The sequence below is a fragment of the Neoarius graeffei genome, chromosome 23 (assembly GCF_027579695.1).
Source record: "Neoarius graeffei isolate fNeoGra1 chromosome 23, fNeoGra1.pri, whole genome shotgun sequence".
NCBI classification, from domain to species: domain Eukaryota; kingdom Metazoa; phylum Chordata; class Actinopteri; order Siluriformes; family Ariidae; genus Neoarius; species Neoarius graeffei.
In genome coordinates, this window is record NC_083591.1 from 30,316,790 (window position 1) to 30,332,168 (window position 15,379).

The window sequence follows — 15,379 nt, forward strand, 5'->3', positions numbered from 1 at the left end:
GATAACAGCCAATGTGCTTTTCTAACATGAAGTCAACTCTTCATTGATGGAAACTTGAGTGCAAAACTGTTCATGACAACTGTAGTCCTAAAGTTAGCAAGTCAACTGTAGTCCTCAGCCATAAAAGCATTACTGTAAGTGTCCTGAGCGTCTTCCAAGTGCGACTTTTGACTGGTCATATGGGGCCATCCTTCACAGGAGCAATGTGATGAGACTCCGACCAGACGTAGGGCATCAGGATGGATCATGCAGGTCTGAGGAGCAAAAGAGGTCAGCACCTCAATCTCAGGATTGACATGTAACTCAGAGGGCCAAGATGGGGGATGGGGGGGAAGAAGAGAGAGAAAACACAGGTTGTTAGGTATGCCCAATGTCACCTGAATAAGTAGGAACAGTATACATTTTGCACTGAGTACAAGCAGGGACTCCGGCAACTAACTATGACCGCATAACTAAAAGGAGAGAGCCAGAAGGTAACACAGGCATGAGGGAGCCCCGGGACACAAAGCAGCCAGCCACAACACCGTCAACAAACTCGAGTGAGCAAGCGAGTGGGGACTGACAGCATCCACACATCCCAGTTTACCAAAACACTCTGTCTGAGGACCCTCCAGATCTACACCTTTACCTCATAAACACCATTAACAAATGGCTTGACTAAGCAGATATGTTTTCAGCCGAGACTTAAACACTGAGACTGTGTCTGATTCCCGAACACTACTTGGAAGGCTGTTCCATAACTGTGGGGCTTTGTAAGAAAAGGCTCTGCCCCCTGATGTTGCCTTCATTATACGAGGTACCAGCAGATAGCCTGCACCTTTTGATCTAAGTAGGCGTGGCGGGTCATAGAGGAGCAGAAGTTCACTCAGGTACTGTGGTGCGAGACCATTCAGTGCTTTAAAGGTCAATAGTAGTATTTTATAATCAATACGAAATTTGATTGGGAGCCAATGCAGTGTGGATAAGACAGGGGTGATGTGGTCATATTTTCTAGTTCTAGTAAGGACTCTTGCTGCTGCATTTTGAACTAACTGGAGCTTATTTATGCACTTATTGGAACATCCAGACAGTAAGGCATTACAATAATCCAACCTGGAGGTAACGAAAGCATGGACTAGTTTTTCCGCGTCATGTAGTGACATGAAATTTCTTATCTTAGCAATATTTATGAGATGAAAGAAAGCTATCCGGGTGATGTTATCGATGTGAATTTCGAATGAAAGACTGGGGTCAATAATCACTCCGAGGTCTTTTACTGCTGCATGTGAAGAAACAAAAGCAAATAGGAAAGGACTGGCACATCTCTGATGGGCCTGTCATATTTAAACAAGCATAACTTTTTTTCAAGTCAAGTTTATTTGTGTAGCACTTTTAACAATAGATATTGTCGCAAAGCAGCTTTACAGAAAATTAAAGACTTTAAACATAAGCTAATTTTATCCCTAATCTATCCCCAATGAGCAAGCCTGTGGCGACAGTGGCGAGGAAAAACTCCCACAGATGACATGAGGAAGAAGCCTCAAGAGGACCCAGACTCAAAAGGGAATTCATCCTCATTTGGGTGATTTTAGTATTTTTCTTCTCTCCGTGCTTCCACGGAAGGCAGTTGCATTTTCTCTGCTCTCCCTCTCCCTCCTTTTTTTTCCTGCTTGTGCTTCTTTGTCTCGTCTGCCTATACTTTTTTTGAGAGACTCTCTCCGCATTGAATTTCTAAACTAAAAAGCATGGAATTGATAAACTGGTCTCCTAATGAAATTGACAGTTTTCTCGATGAGAAGCCTGGGTTCGGGGGAACCCGCCTGTCCTGCTGGAACGTTCGCGGCTGGTTACACGATGGACGCGTGGGAGTGGTGGTGGGTCGTGTGCCTGGTGATTCTTTCTGTGGAGGACATTGAAGATATCTACCTATTCGGAACCATGATTACAGGACTTTTGCTAATTGGATTAGGCATTGCCCTGGCATATCGAGGAAATCAGACAACAGTGACAGCTGTTCAAAGCCCCACAAAGCTGCCCGATATGATTGAAGTGGTGGGCAAAGCTGTCAGCACTCAGACTATGGCTATTCAGAACTTGAACCACAACATGGTTGTCATCTTGGAGATGCTTTCGGCTTTGCAAGGAATAAGTATTTTAGAGACCAAATTGAACAGAATGGACGAAATGGACAGATATGGACGAGCATGCAAAGACTGCGGCTGTTCGAAAGACCAAACAATCTCTATCTTATCGACATTAGGCTCCCTGAGACAGCACCGGCCTTGACCAAGGCCGTTGCTGGGACAACATCTCCCCCTGAAAGTCACTGCTGGGAGACGCTCTCGCATTCCTCGCATTCCTTCCCCAATTTCCCGCGGTTGCCGTTTTCACCCCCAGTGTGACAAGCGGGTGCGTGACCAGCGCCCTCATGGCTGCAGGAGCGGATGGCTGCTTGCTTGCACTGGGTTACCTCTACCCCTTCCCCCTCCACCCCCCTCAAGTCCCGTGTTTTCATGTTGTAAAGTGTTGGAAATGTACTTGTGTGTGCTTATGTGCTGAGGTTTTTTAATGTTCCCACACTGTACTCCTGACAGGAGCATAATGTGGGGGTGTTTTTTCTTCTCCTCCTCTCTCATGTTACTACTGTTTCCTTTTCTTTTATCCCTGTCTTCCTGTCCTGTTCCCCCTCTGTAAGGACAGGTTGATGGTCAATTTCGCTGGTAACAGTGATGATAAAGGATTCATTCATTCATTCATTCATTCAGTCATTCATAATAGATAGCGTGATTATAAATAACTTGCTTCTAGGACTGTGTCACAAAGTATAACTGTAACCAGGAAATTCATTGTAGTTTTAACATGAAGTCTGTCTTGTTGACATTATCAACTGTTAGGTTAACGTGGGGTGGCCTTGGGCTGAAGTGCCCTTGAGCAAGGTACCTAACCCCTGACTGCTCCCCGGGTGCTGTAGTGTGGCTGCCCACTGCTCTGGGTGTGTGCGTGTTCACTGCTTCAGATGGGTTAAATGCAGAGGATGAATTTCACTGTGCTTGAAGTGTGCATGTGACAAATAAAGGTTCTTCTTCTTTCTTCTTCTTCTTCACTGATGGAGACTTGAGTGCAAAACTGTTCATGGTAATTGTAGTCCTCAGCCATCATAGCACATCTGTAAGTGTCCAGAGCATCTTCCAAGTGTGATTTTCGACTGTCCATATGGGGCCGTCCTGCACAGGAGCGAAGTGATGAGACTCCAGCCAGAAGTAGGGCATCAGGCGGATTAGAAGCGCAGAAGAGGCCAGCACCACTGGTGTCTCAGGATTGACATGTAACTTGACAGAGAAGAGAAAAGAGAGAGAGAGAAAACAGGTTGTTAGATATACCTAGTGTCACTTAAATGGTTTTCACTGTGCCACTGGTCAGATTCTTTCCCACTCCTGATCCTTTAATGTTTCTGGTGCCAAATTTGCATTCAATGTCCACATACAGTGCCAGTTTAATGTTGGTTTATGTAAATGCAGCATCGAAAGTTATACAGTCAGTTTATTTTCATTACTGAAAAAAACATAGAACTTTAAATGCCTTGTGCATCACATTTTCTGTACTTTTTTTTTTGCCTTTTTCAGACCCTGTCCATATTTTAACGAAAACCGTTCAGTATTTATTATGTAGTGCAGCCAACTGTAACAACTAACTGCTTCATTCTACTGCTTGCTTTTTCAATCAGTCACAAGTGCTCCAGGTATACTTATGAGTTTGTTTGATCTGTTGTTTTCTGTTGACTGACGAACCTTTTGGAGTCTGATCGAGCGTAGTCAAGCCACTTCCATACGACTGATTTATGACTGAGCACTTTCCTTTAAGAACCTATTTGTCCTCAGGTTCAGCAGTGAGTCTGTTCTCTGCACACAGCCATATTCTTGTTGTTCATCATGAACATGCAACTTGCATACAACACCATACAACATAATACAGTAGTTTGTATAAAATATGTCATAATCAAAGCATATAACTAACAAGTGTGAGCTAGGTTCAGCTCAAGTCATTTAATTTTTTGATCTAGTCAGTGTGATCATAAAGTTTAATTCAATTTTATTACCTCTGCCAGTTTTGTTGGAAGAGGTTATGTTTTCACCACCATTTGTTTGTTTTTGACTTTTCCCAATGTAACTCAAAAAGTAGTGAACAGATTTTAATGAAATTTTGAGGAAAGGTGGGCCATGGACCAAATAACGATTAGATTTTGGATATCTACAGTGGTGCTTGAAAGTTTGTGAACCCTTTAGAATTTTCTATATTTCTGCATAAATATGACCTAAAACATCATCAGATTTTCACACAAGTCCTAAAAGTAGATAAAGAGAACCCAGTTAAACAAATGAGACAAAAATATTATACTTGGTCATTTATTTATTGAGGAAAATGATCCAATATTACATATTGGTGAGTGGCAAAAGTATGTGAACCTTTGCTTTCAGTATCTGGTGTGACCCCCTTGTGCAGCAATAACTGCAACTAAACATTTCTGGTAACTGTTGATGAGTCCTGCACACTGGCTTGGAGGAATTTTAGCCCATTCCTCCGTACAGAACAGCTTCAACTCTGGGATGTTGGTGGGTTTCCTCACATGAACTGCTCGCTTCAGGTCCTTCCACAACATTTCGATTGGATTAAGGTCAGGACTTTGACTTAGCCATTCCAAAACATTAACCTTATTCTTCTTTAACCATTCTTTGGTAGAACGACTTGTGTGCTTAGGGTCGTTGTCTTGCTGCATGACCCACCTTCTCTTGAGATTCAGTTCATGGACAGATGTCCTGACATTTTCCTTTAGAATTCGCTGGTATAATTCAGAATTCATTGTTCCATTAACAATGGCAAGCTGTCCTGGCTCAGATGCAGCAAAACAGGCCCAAACCATGATACTACCACCACCATGTTTCACAGATGGGATAAGGTTCTTATGCTGGAATGCAGTGTTTTCCTTTCTCCAAACGTAACGCTTCTCATTTAAACCAAAAAGTTCTATTTTGGTCTCATCCATCCACAAAACATTTTTCCAATAGCCTTCTGGCTTGTCCACGTGATCTTTAGCAAACTGCAGACGAGCAGCAATGTTCTTTTTGGAGAGCAGTGGCTTTCTCCTTGCAACCCTGCCATACACACCACTGTTGTTCAGTGTTCTCCTGATGGTGGACTCATGAACATTAACATTAGCCAATGTGAGAGAGGCCTTCAGTTGCTTAGAAGTTACCCTGGGGTCCTTTGTGACCTCGCTGACTATTACACGCCTTGCTCTTGGAGTGATCTTTGTTGGTCGACCACTCCTGGGGAGGGTAACAATGGTCTTGAATTTCCTCCATTTGTACACAATCTGTCTGACTGCAGATTGGTGGAGTCCAAACTCTTTAGAGGTGGTTTTGTAACCTTTTCCAGCCTGATGAGCATCAACAACACTTTTTCTGAGGTCCTCAGAAATCTCCTTTGTTCGTGCCATGATACGCTTCGGGGTGGCACGGTGGTGTAGTGGTTAGCGCTGTCACCTCACAGCAAGAAGGTCCGGGTTCGAACCCCGTGGCCGGCGAGGGCCTTTCTGTGCGGAGTTTGCATGTTGTCCGCGTGGGTTTCCTCCTGGTGCTCCGGTTTCCCCCACAGTCCAAAGACATGCAGGTTAGGTTAACTGGTGACTCTAAATTGACTGTAGGTGCGAAGTGTGAATTAGGGCTGCACGATTCTGGAAAAAATGTGAATCACGATTTTTTTGCTTAGAATTGAGATCACGATTCTTTGGCACGATTTTTAATACAAAATGTTTATTGCACTGTTTATTGCACATAACAAAAAAAAAACCATTCACATGGTCATTCAAGTAGAGTATCAAACGTTTGAACAATAGGCTTGTTAGCAGGAGCTGCAGGAACTTTGCTATGACAGAGGCACAGTAGTAATAGCAAAAAAAAAGTGAGATATGTGGCTGATTTTTATTATTTATATTTATTATTATTACTATTATTATTGTTATTGTGACTTTATAAAGGAACTCACCTATTGCCAGATGGAGTCAATGTCCAAAACATTGGAGCCTGGTCCAATCATTGAGGGAGATGGCTTTTACTATGTTTTGACCATTGTCTGTTGTGATGCAGGTCAATTTATCCTCGTTCAGACTCCAAGATGTGAGGGCACCTTTTAATCCCTGTGCTAGGGCCTCGTCTGTATGGTCTTTGGGGAAAAAAGCTGTCTGCAAGCACCGGCTTTTGATAGTGAAATCAGGCGCTATAAAATGAACCATCAGGCTCAAATACGGTTCCATGGTCCGACTGGACCATAAATCAGACGTAGCGGAAAAATGATCGATTTCCCGCAATTCTGCCTCGACCATTGCCCGCTGTTTATTGTACATATCGGGGAGCGCAACGTTTGAAAAGAAGTTGCGGGAGGGGATAGAGTACCGTTTGTCGAGAGTGTTTATCATCTTCCAAAATCCCTCATGTTGTACAGTGTTTATCGGTGTCATATCTTTTGCCAGGTGATATGTGATAGCTGCTGTGATCTCCTTGTGTCTACTGGAGTTTGGTGGGTATGGCGTTGCATTGTACAAGGTCCTGGTTATTGTCGTCTGTGTTTGTTTCTTGCCTTGTATGGCTTCATGATACTCTACTTTGTGGTGACGTTTCAGGTGATTGTAGAGATTAGTGGTGTTGCCTTGCGGTGCTGCAATGAGGGCAGAACACACTTTGCAATGCACCTCAGACTGTTTGTCATCGTCTGGCTTAACCCCAAAATACTTCCACACCGCCGAATGCAAACCCTTTTTGGGCACGAGCTCGATTCGGGTCTTTGGGTGACTCTCGCCACTACCACCTGGGGTTTCTTTGCAATCCATTTCTTCTGCTTCTCTCCCTCACTGTTTCCATACACTCAACTGCAGGCGGGCTTCCTCAACTGACTGAATCACGTGTTGTAAAGATGCTTTACCATAGGTCGAGGGAGAAGTTAGCGGCAGTGCTGCCTTTAGGGGTGCTTGAAAAAATCCGGGAAGAAATGGGAGCATTTGTTTGTGATGCCGCTTGTGAAATAAAATGCTTAAGAATCGTTGTGTTTCGAAATGAGATCACGTGTATGTGTGAATCGAGATTGCGATTTTTTTTTAACGATTTATCGTGCAGCCCTAGTGTGAATGGTTGTCTGTGTCTATGTGTCAGCCCTGTGATGACCTGGCGACTTGTCCAGGGTGTACCCCGCCTTTCGCCCGTAGTCAGCTGGGATAGGCTCCAGCTTGCCTGTGACCCTGTAGAACAGGATAAAGCGGCTACAGATAATGAGATGAGATGATACACTTCCACAAACGTGTCCTTTTAGTCCTACCTCCATTAAAGGAGAACCGAAGGCAAATTTTTTATCAAAATTCTATTTCTCATTTTATTAAATATAGGAATGCGTTTCTGACAGCTATTTTGTCACTTCTATAGCAAGTTATGAGTGTTTGAAATAATGCTGTGTAATATATCAGTCCATATGTCAAAGCAATGGCCGTAAACGAGATTTGTTTAGACCTGCGCGAGACATCGTAGGACGGAAGTAAAAAGTACAGCGGAAATCAAAGCAACCAACATCTGCCAACGTTGTCAAAAGACGCGTGCACCCTCTTTCGAACGCTGACGGAATCAAGCCGGAAGTTTTGTTTGTTTTGATAGCAATCAGGAAAGTTTGAAAAACGTAGGCAGTAATCGTCATTTAAACTCATTTTTGTGCAATATTTCGTTTGGAAAACAGTTTTCAAAATGGCGGCGCTGACACTTCACATTTCAAAGTCTCGCACAAGTCTCGTGAAGATCGCGCGGATAAGCGACACCTGCCGTGGACCAAACGAATTAAATTCAACACGGCTAACAACCGAATAGGCCGATAAGTATAATATTTAATTGCAATTAGTTGCCAATATGAGTCACGATATAAGGTTACTAAAACCGAAAATGTAATTGAATAACACGTTAATTAAGAAATAAAGCAAGTTTAAGAATGACTTCAGTTCTCTTTTAATTCTCTGACTATACAGAGTCTAAATCAGTAGAAAACAAACCCAAAATATGCCAAAATATTTATTAAGTATGAATTTACAAGTCCTAAATTGTAAATCCAGGATGGGGAAAAAAAATGTAGGGTAGTCAGGGCTTGGGGTCACAGAAAATTCATAATGTCCATTTGGGGTCATTTGTCCAAGAAGTCTGGGAACTCCTTTTCTAATCCCTAATATTTTATTTCTGTCTGGATTCAGAGAGGAGTACAAACCCTGGGCAGGGGTGCAGCCATCCAAGCCCATTCAGAAAAGGCCTACATTTCTGGGTAGAGCTACCAGCGAGCCTCCTCCTGAGACCAGCTACCAGGCTGCCTTCAGTGCCGACACACACAGACATGCGGACGTCAGTGTGCCAGATATAACCACACGCACACAACCCAACGTCGCAGAGATGGCAGGCAGGCCTGAGGTCAGTTCCAGACCTGAGGTGAGTCAGAGTACGGTGTAATAAGTGTGTTTCCCATGTTGTTGATTTTTCTGCCTAATTTAAGACACATTTGTTCTTCCTAATTAAATGCCTCATCTAATTACCAGGCTTATTCCTGAGTTGGATCACTTCTGTTGCAGCACTTCATTATGCTATGCTGTGACTGTCCTAGATTTGAGTATGAAAATCCTGCCCTCATGTTTTCCCTGCACTTCCACACTTACTCAGCTAATTATCCAGCAATTCATGAGCTGAGGTGTGTGTTAAGATGAGGCAAATGCTGTGTGTAAATATTCTTGCAAAATATTTTATTTTAGGGAAACTAAAAATTCCTGGAAGATTTACAAATGCCGATTTTCTTTGTGTTCATGTCCGTATGTTGATGAATGCCAGTGAACCGTAAATGATCAACAGAGGTGGACAGTAACGAAGTACATTTACTAAAGTACACTTTTTGAGTATCTGTACTTTACTTGAGTATTATTATTTTTTTTGGAAACTTATGACTTCACTACATTTGAAAGGCAAATATCGTACTTTTGGGGCGGCGCGGTGGTGTAGTGGTTAGCGCTGTCGCCTCACAGCAAGAAGGTCCGGGTTCGAGCCCCGTGGCCGGCGAGGGCCTTTCTGTGCGGAGTTTGCATGTTCTCCCCGCGTCCGCGTGGGTTTCCTCCGGGTGCTCCGGTTTCCCCCACAGTCCAAAGACATGCAGGTTAGGTTAACTGGTGACTCTAAATTGACCGTAGGTGTGAATGTGAGTGTGAATGGTTGTCTGTGTCTATGTGTCAGCCCTGTGATGACCTGGCGACTTGTCCAGGGTGTACCCCGCCTTTCTCCCGTAGTCAGCTGGGACCTGCGACCCTGTAGAACAGGATAAAGCGGCTAGAGATAATGAGATGAGATATCGTACTTTTCACTCCACTACATTTCTATCAAGGTCCTCGTTACTCGTTACTATGAAGCAGCTTTGAAAGTGGATGTTTTTTTCTTTATTTTCTAAAACGTGATGGTTTTCTCGCAGGTGACACTGAGACCGCCGGTCAGTCATCACTAGGGTCACGTCACGTCCATAGACTGTATAAAATCAAGTTCAGTGATTTCTCAGCAGCGTTATTTGAACACGATCGGTTGATGGCAGAATGGAAGGAGACGGTCTTTCTGGAGAATGCACACACACCTGTGGCTTTACCTAGAACCCATGTTTCAGTTTTCTGAAAGGATTAAAGATTCGTTTCATTTTAAATGTTTGCTTTGTTTGCCGAAAATGAACCACATCACAGCCTACAAAAACTCACCATCCAACCTGCGGAAGCATACTGAGGGATATCAACGTTTTATTCCAAGAGAAAGCTTGCAACGAAGTTGTCTGTGCTTTTAGAGCTAGCGATAACGTTGCAAACGTAGCTATGCAGTCTGGTTAGTCAAATGACTTTCTATGGATTTGCCCACCAAGTTGCTGTTGCCTTGTCCACGGCTAACGTTAATACATAGCTAGTTAACTTGGACGCTGTTAGTTAGCATGTAAAAACGGAGTTACGCTAAGATGAATAACGTTAACTTATCTGAAGTCCTTTCACAAATGTGTTTTAGCATAATCTTGCCAAATAAACAGAATGTAGAAATCTTTCTTTTCTAGTAGCGTTAGCTACCCAATATGATTTTTGAGTTTGAAAAGCGTTTGCTAGCATGTCAGGTGGAGTTTCACTGACTAGCTAGCTTAACGTTAAACCACCATGATGGCACAGCATGCGTTCATTTTGTGAATTCACATTTCTGTCTTTGGTAACGGCGTTAGGTTTTGTAAGCGTTGTGGCAATAATACAACGATGCATTGACAGAAAATGTGCTTTTAATACTTAAGTATTTTTAAAAGCAAGTACTTCAGTACTTTAAAAATTTGACTGGACAACTTTCACTTGAATCGGAGTAACATTTGACCAGTGGGGTCTGTACTTTGACTTAAGTAATGAAGTTGGGTACTTTGTCCACCTCTGATGATCACACGTGTTTACATTAAGCGACATCCACAGAACTACATTAGCCAAAGTTCAGAGAGAGCTGTAACTGATGACTAAACAGCAACAAGAAAGGAATTTCTCAGAGTGAAGGTTTGACTCATGTCTGTCCCATTAAAGAGTGCTGACTCTAATGTGTTGCACAGCATTAAAAGAACGGAAGTAATTATAAGCAAGCTTTCATGCTCGGACGCCCCCCCCCCCCCCCCAAAAAAAAAAAAAAAAAACTAAACTACTCTAAATGTCTATTGCTTCTTAATTGCAGTTTGCTATAAATCTTTCAGTGATGTAGCTCAGCCGTTGCAGTGTATCAGCGACCACATGCACAGACTGACTCTAAACTCCATTCAAAGGGCTGCATTTTATTTTGTCCTAACTGGCTATGTCTTTTCTTATTGGTCTTCGAATACTGGATTGCTTTCTTTCAAGTCGTTAATATGGAAGGATTGTTTCCCAAAACCTTACATTAAATTCATGTGTCCAGCTGAAATGAATACTCTATTTAAACCTATCTGCATATATGGTTGCAGGGTAGGGTGCATCACTTGCCCTCACTTTCATAAAATCTGACGCATTTTTGTTTGGGTGTTCCTTTTCACCAATAAAGACATCCTGTAAAATGTTTTGACCATATTCAAAAGTCTAATGGTGGCACCATGAGGTTCATTTTTTGCCAAAAACCGCTTATTTGATGTTTTCGCGTAAGGTTTGAATCACAATGTTGGACTCCATTTATTGATTTCTTGTGACCCAGAGATCATGTTAAGAACCTTTGCAAGGGATTGAGAAGCATTAATGTGATTCATAATACATTTGTATTGTTTAAAAGTAGTTGAACAATGATTCAATGAACAGCTAAAACTCAAACTGTGCTTGATAATATATTTAGAATATGTACTAAAAATGTGTATCTAAGATATTTGGTATACTCTATAAGGTGCCATAATGTTTCACGAAAAGTGATCGAAATTTTGTCATAAAAGTCATAAAATAGCAGCTTTTTCCATAACTTTGAGCTCCTGGTGCCACCATTAAACTTTTGAATTTTGTCAAAATATTTCACCCAGTGTGTTTTCTTACCAAAAGGAACATAAAAACAAAAATGCATCATGATCGGAGGAACTTTTCATTTTTAGGGGGCAACTGATGCACCCTATTGCAGGGACTCATGCTAATTCTAAAATTTGAAGACTGTCAATTGGGGTTCACATTAGTGACTCTCATTACATGTAAATTCACACAAGTTCTGTGGCTCTTGATATACATTTCTCCTTTCAAATGTTTTTCTGCACTAACTGGATTTTCATGAATACCACAGTTGTAGTGTAAACGCTCATGCGGGCGATTCATGAATAAATTTCATATCCAGCTTGATAAATGAAGCTCAGTGATTATACAGTGGATACTATGGTGTGTCAGGGTTGTTGGTGCCAGATGAGCTGGTTTGAGTATTTCTTGAGTTTACACAGACTTGTGCAAAACAAAAACATCCAAAGGGTGGCACGGTGGTGTAGTGGTTAGCGCTGTCGCCTCACAGCAAGAAGGTCCGGGTTTGAGCCCCGTGGCCGGCGAGGGCCTTTCTGTGTGGAGTTTGCATGTTCTCCCCGTGTCCGCGTGGGTTTCCTCCGGGTGCTCTGGTTTCCCCCACAGTCCAAAGATTTGCGGGTTAGGTTAACTGGTGACTCTAAATTGACTGAGTGTGAATGGTTGTTTGTCTCTGCGATGACCTGGCGCCTTGTCCAGGATGTACCCCGCCTCTCGCCCATAGTCAGCTGGGATAGGCTCCAGCTTGCCTGCGACCCTGTAGAACAGGATAAGGCAAGGCAAGTTTATTTATATAGCACATTTCATACACAGTGGCAGTTCAATGTGCTTTACAGAGGTAAAAGCAATACAGTAAACAATAGAAAATAAAATTACATAAAATAAATGGGGAAGAAAAATAATAAGAATTAAACAATAGTAGAAATAAAATAATAAAATGAAGTAAAAATTCAGTTAAAAAAACAGCAGAATAAAATAGAATAAAAGTTAAGTAAAGTTTAAAACATGCAGAGACTGTAAAAGTTAAGAAAGTTTAAAACATGTAAAAATGACAATATTAATCAGTTAGCAGAAAGCATCTGAAAACAGCTTGGTCTTTAGTCTAGATTTAAAACTGCCAACAGCAGGAGCATTTTTGATGTCCTCTGGCAGTTGGTTCCATAGCTGTACTGCATAGTAGCTAAAAGCTGCTTCACCACACTTTGTTTTAACAACAGGTTTTAACAGTAAATTTTGCTGCTGCGATCTGGTAGATCTGATTGGGTTAGGCCGCTGCAACATATCAGAGAGGTAATTGGGCCCTGTACCATTTAGAGATTTGTACACCAGCAGCAATACTTTAAAGTAGTGCTGTCAAAAATGTCGCGTTATTAACGCGTTAACTTGACTCAATTTTAACGGCGATAATTTTTTTATCGCGAGATTAACGCTCTGTGACATGATGCCACGCCCCGCACAGCCAGAGTCCTCTGCCCTACCCCGAAGAGCCACGGTGCTCGGCTTAGATTTCATTTTCCCATCGGCGGCTCCAGCCCCACTTTGCAGTGGCTGTGACAAGACGTGTTATGCTCTGCAATAAAAAAAAAACAACATTGGTACAACCAGTGTTCGAACTATGCCAATATTTTCGGGGGGGTCCCTTTTTTTTCCCTGGGGGGGGTGCTTGCGCTTGTCTCAGAGCGCGGATCTCCATCCCGCGCTCACTTCGGATATGCAAATGCTTCCTGTTACACACGATTGCTATGTCAATAAACATCATTTTGCCAATATTTTAGAGACCCCCCAACATTTCCCAAATCATGTTTTCAAGGGATCTCATGTCTGTTTCAGGGGATCTCGGATCCCCCGAGTACCCCCGTAGTTCGAACGGTGAGCAAGCCCATTCACTTTTTTATGCTGATAAGAGAATTACAATGGTTTTTCATGTGACAAAAATGTGCGATTAAATTGCGATTAATCGCGAGTTAACTATGACAGTCGCGACATTAATCGCGATTAAATATTTTAATCGCTTGACAGCACTACTTTAAAGTCAATTCTATAGCTTACTGGAAGCCAGGATAAGCAGCTACAGTACAGGTAATGGATGGATGGAAAAACATCCAAAGATTAGCTATTTTGGAGGCTGAAACGCCTTGTTGGGAGAGGTCTGAGGAGAACAGCTAGACTGGTTAGAGTTCACAAGAAGGCTACAGTAACTCTTTACAACCGTGATGAACAGAAAAGCATCTCCAAAAGCACAACATGTAGTACGTTGAGGTGAAGTGCTACAAGAGCAAAAGACCACATCTGGTTGCACTCCTGTCAGCCATGAACAGGAATCTGAGGCACAGTGGACACGGGTTCCCTAAAATTGGACAACTGATGACTGTATAGACGTTGTCTGGTCTGAATGCTCTTGATTTCTAACCATAGTTACCATGAAGTACCACAGGAAATTTGGTTCATTATGTTTCACAGTCGCATTTGTGGGGTCGATTAAATGCTCAAAATGGCCAGAAAAATGTCTTGACTATATTTTCTATTCAGGCGGCACGGTGGTGTAGTGGTTAGCGCTGTCGCCTCACAGCAAGGTCTGGGTTCGAGCCCCGTGGCCGGCGAGGGCCTTTCTGTGTGGAGTTTGCATGTTCTCCCCGTGTCTGCGTGGGTTTCCTCCGGGTGCTCCGGTTTCCCCCACAGTCCAAAGACATGCAGGTTAGGTTAACTGGTGACTCTAAATTGACCGTAGGTGTGAATGTGAGTGTGAATGGTTGTCTGTGTCTATGTGTCAGCCCTGTGATGACCTGGCGACTTGTCCAGGGTGTACCCCGCCTTTCGCCCGTAGTCAGCTGGGATAGGCTCCAGCTTGCCTGCGACCCTGTAGAAGGATAAAGCGGCTAGAGATAATGAGATGAGATGAGATGTTTCACAGTCACCTCAAAGCACCATAGTAAATGCCAATGTATTTTCAAAAGGGGGCAATTGGAAAAAGTCAGATTAATGAGGAGAGTATGGATCTAGTTCTAACCTTGTGTTTCACACTGTAACTGGATTCAGCACAGTACAAGGGAGGAAGCTCACTGCAAATGTGGCATGAAATTGAGGAAATGATTCTTATTGATTCCTAATTAAATTGGACAGAGGCATTAACTTAAGCACTGCGACCTTACACCAGTTCCCTCTCCATCTGGATTCTTGGGTAATGAACAGAAGGCATTTTAAAGGAAACCCTAAGCAGTTCTACGCATTCACAATATTGGAATGCTTAATTTTAGTATGCGTACTGAGCTGAGCTCTGATTGCAAGATCAAAAAAATATGTAAATTAGAGTTCTGTAATCAGTATAATGGACTGATGACAGTTTTGACATTGTTTGAACTCGTTAAAAGCCACAGAGTGAATATAAAATGTAGCATTAATATTACTTTTGATAGAGATCACATTAGATTTCATTGCTGTAATGTAGATTTAGTTGCCATTTAGCACTCAAGTAATGTGGTCCAGAACACAGTGCCCTCATGGAGTAATGCACACACACACACTTAAATTCTCCTCATAGATCACACAAGGGCCTGAATTACATTTTGAAAAGTGAAATTTGAATAATTATTGGAATGCAAATATTTGAGAGAGACATTTAATATGTACAGTTGTGGTCAGAAGTTTACAGTGACATGAATATCATCTTGGATATGAACGTCATGGCAATATTTGGGCTTTCGGTAATTTCTTTGAACTATTCTTTTTCTGTGGCAGAATGTACAGCATTCTTTAAAAAAAAAAAGACTACAATTTGGTGCACGAGTTTTAATTTTCTTTGGGATTTCCGAAATCGACACAGGGTCAAAATTATACATA

At 42.3% G+C, this 15,379-nt stretch overlaps 1 protein-coding gene across 2 annotated transcripts in view; it reads left to right on the plus strand.

Annotated features, from left to right (window-relative positions):
- The window catches only part of map6d1 (MAP6 domain containing 1), a 50,583-nt gene that overhangs the window by 4,540 nt on the left and 30,664 nt on the right, over positions 1-15,379 (plus strand). For both annotated transcript variants that reach the window (XM_060906049.1, XM_060906050.1), the window contains exon 2: positions 8,255-8,483. In XM_060906049.1, the coding sequence (XP_060762032.1) occupies positions 8,255-8,483 (229 nt within the window). The remainder of the gene's footprint in view (positions 1-8,254; positions 8,484-15,379) is intronic.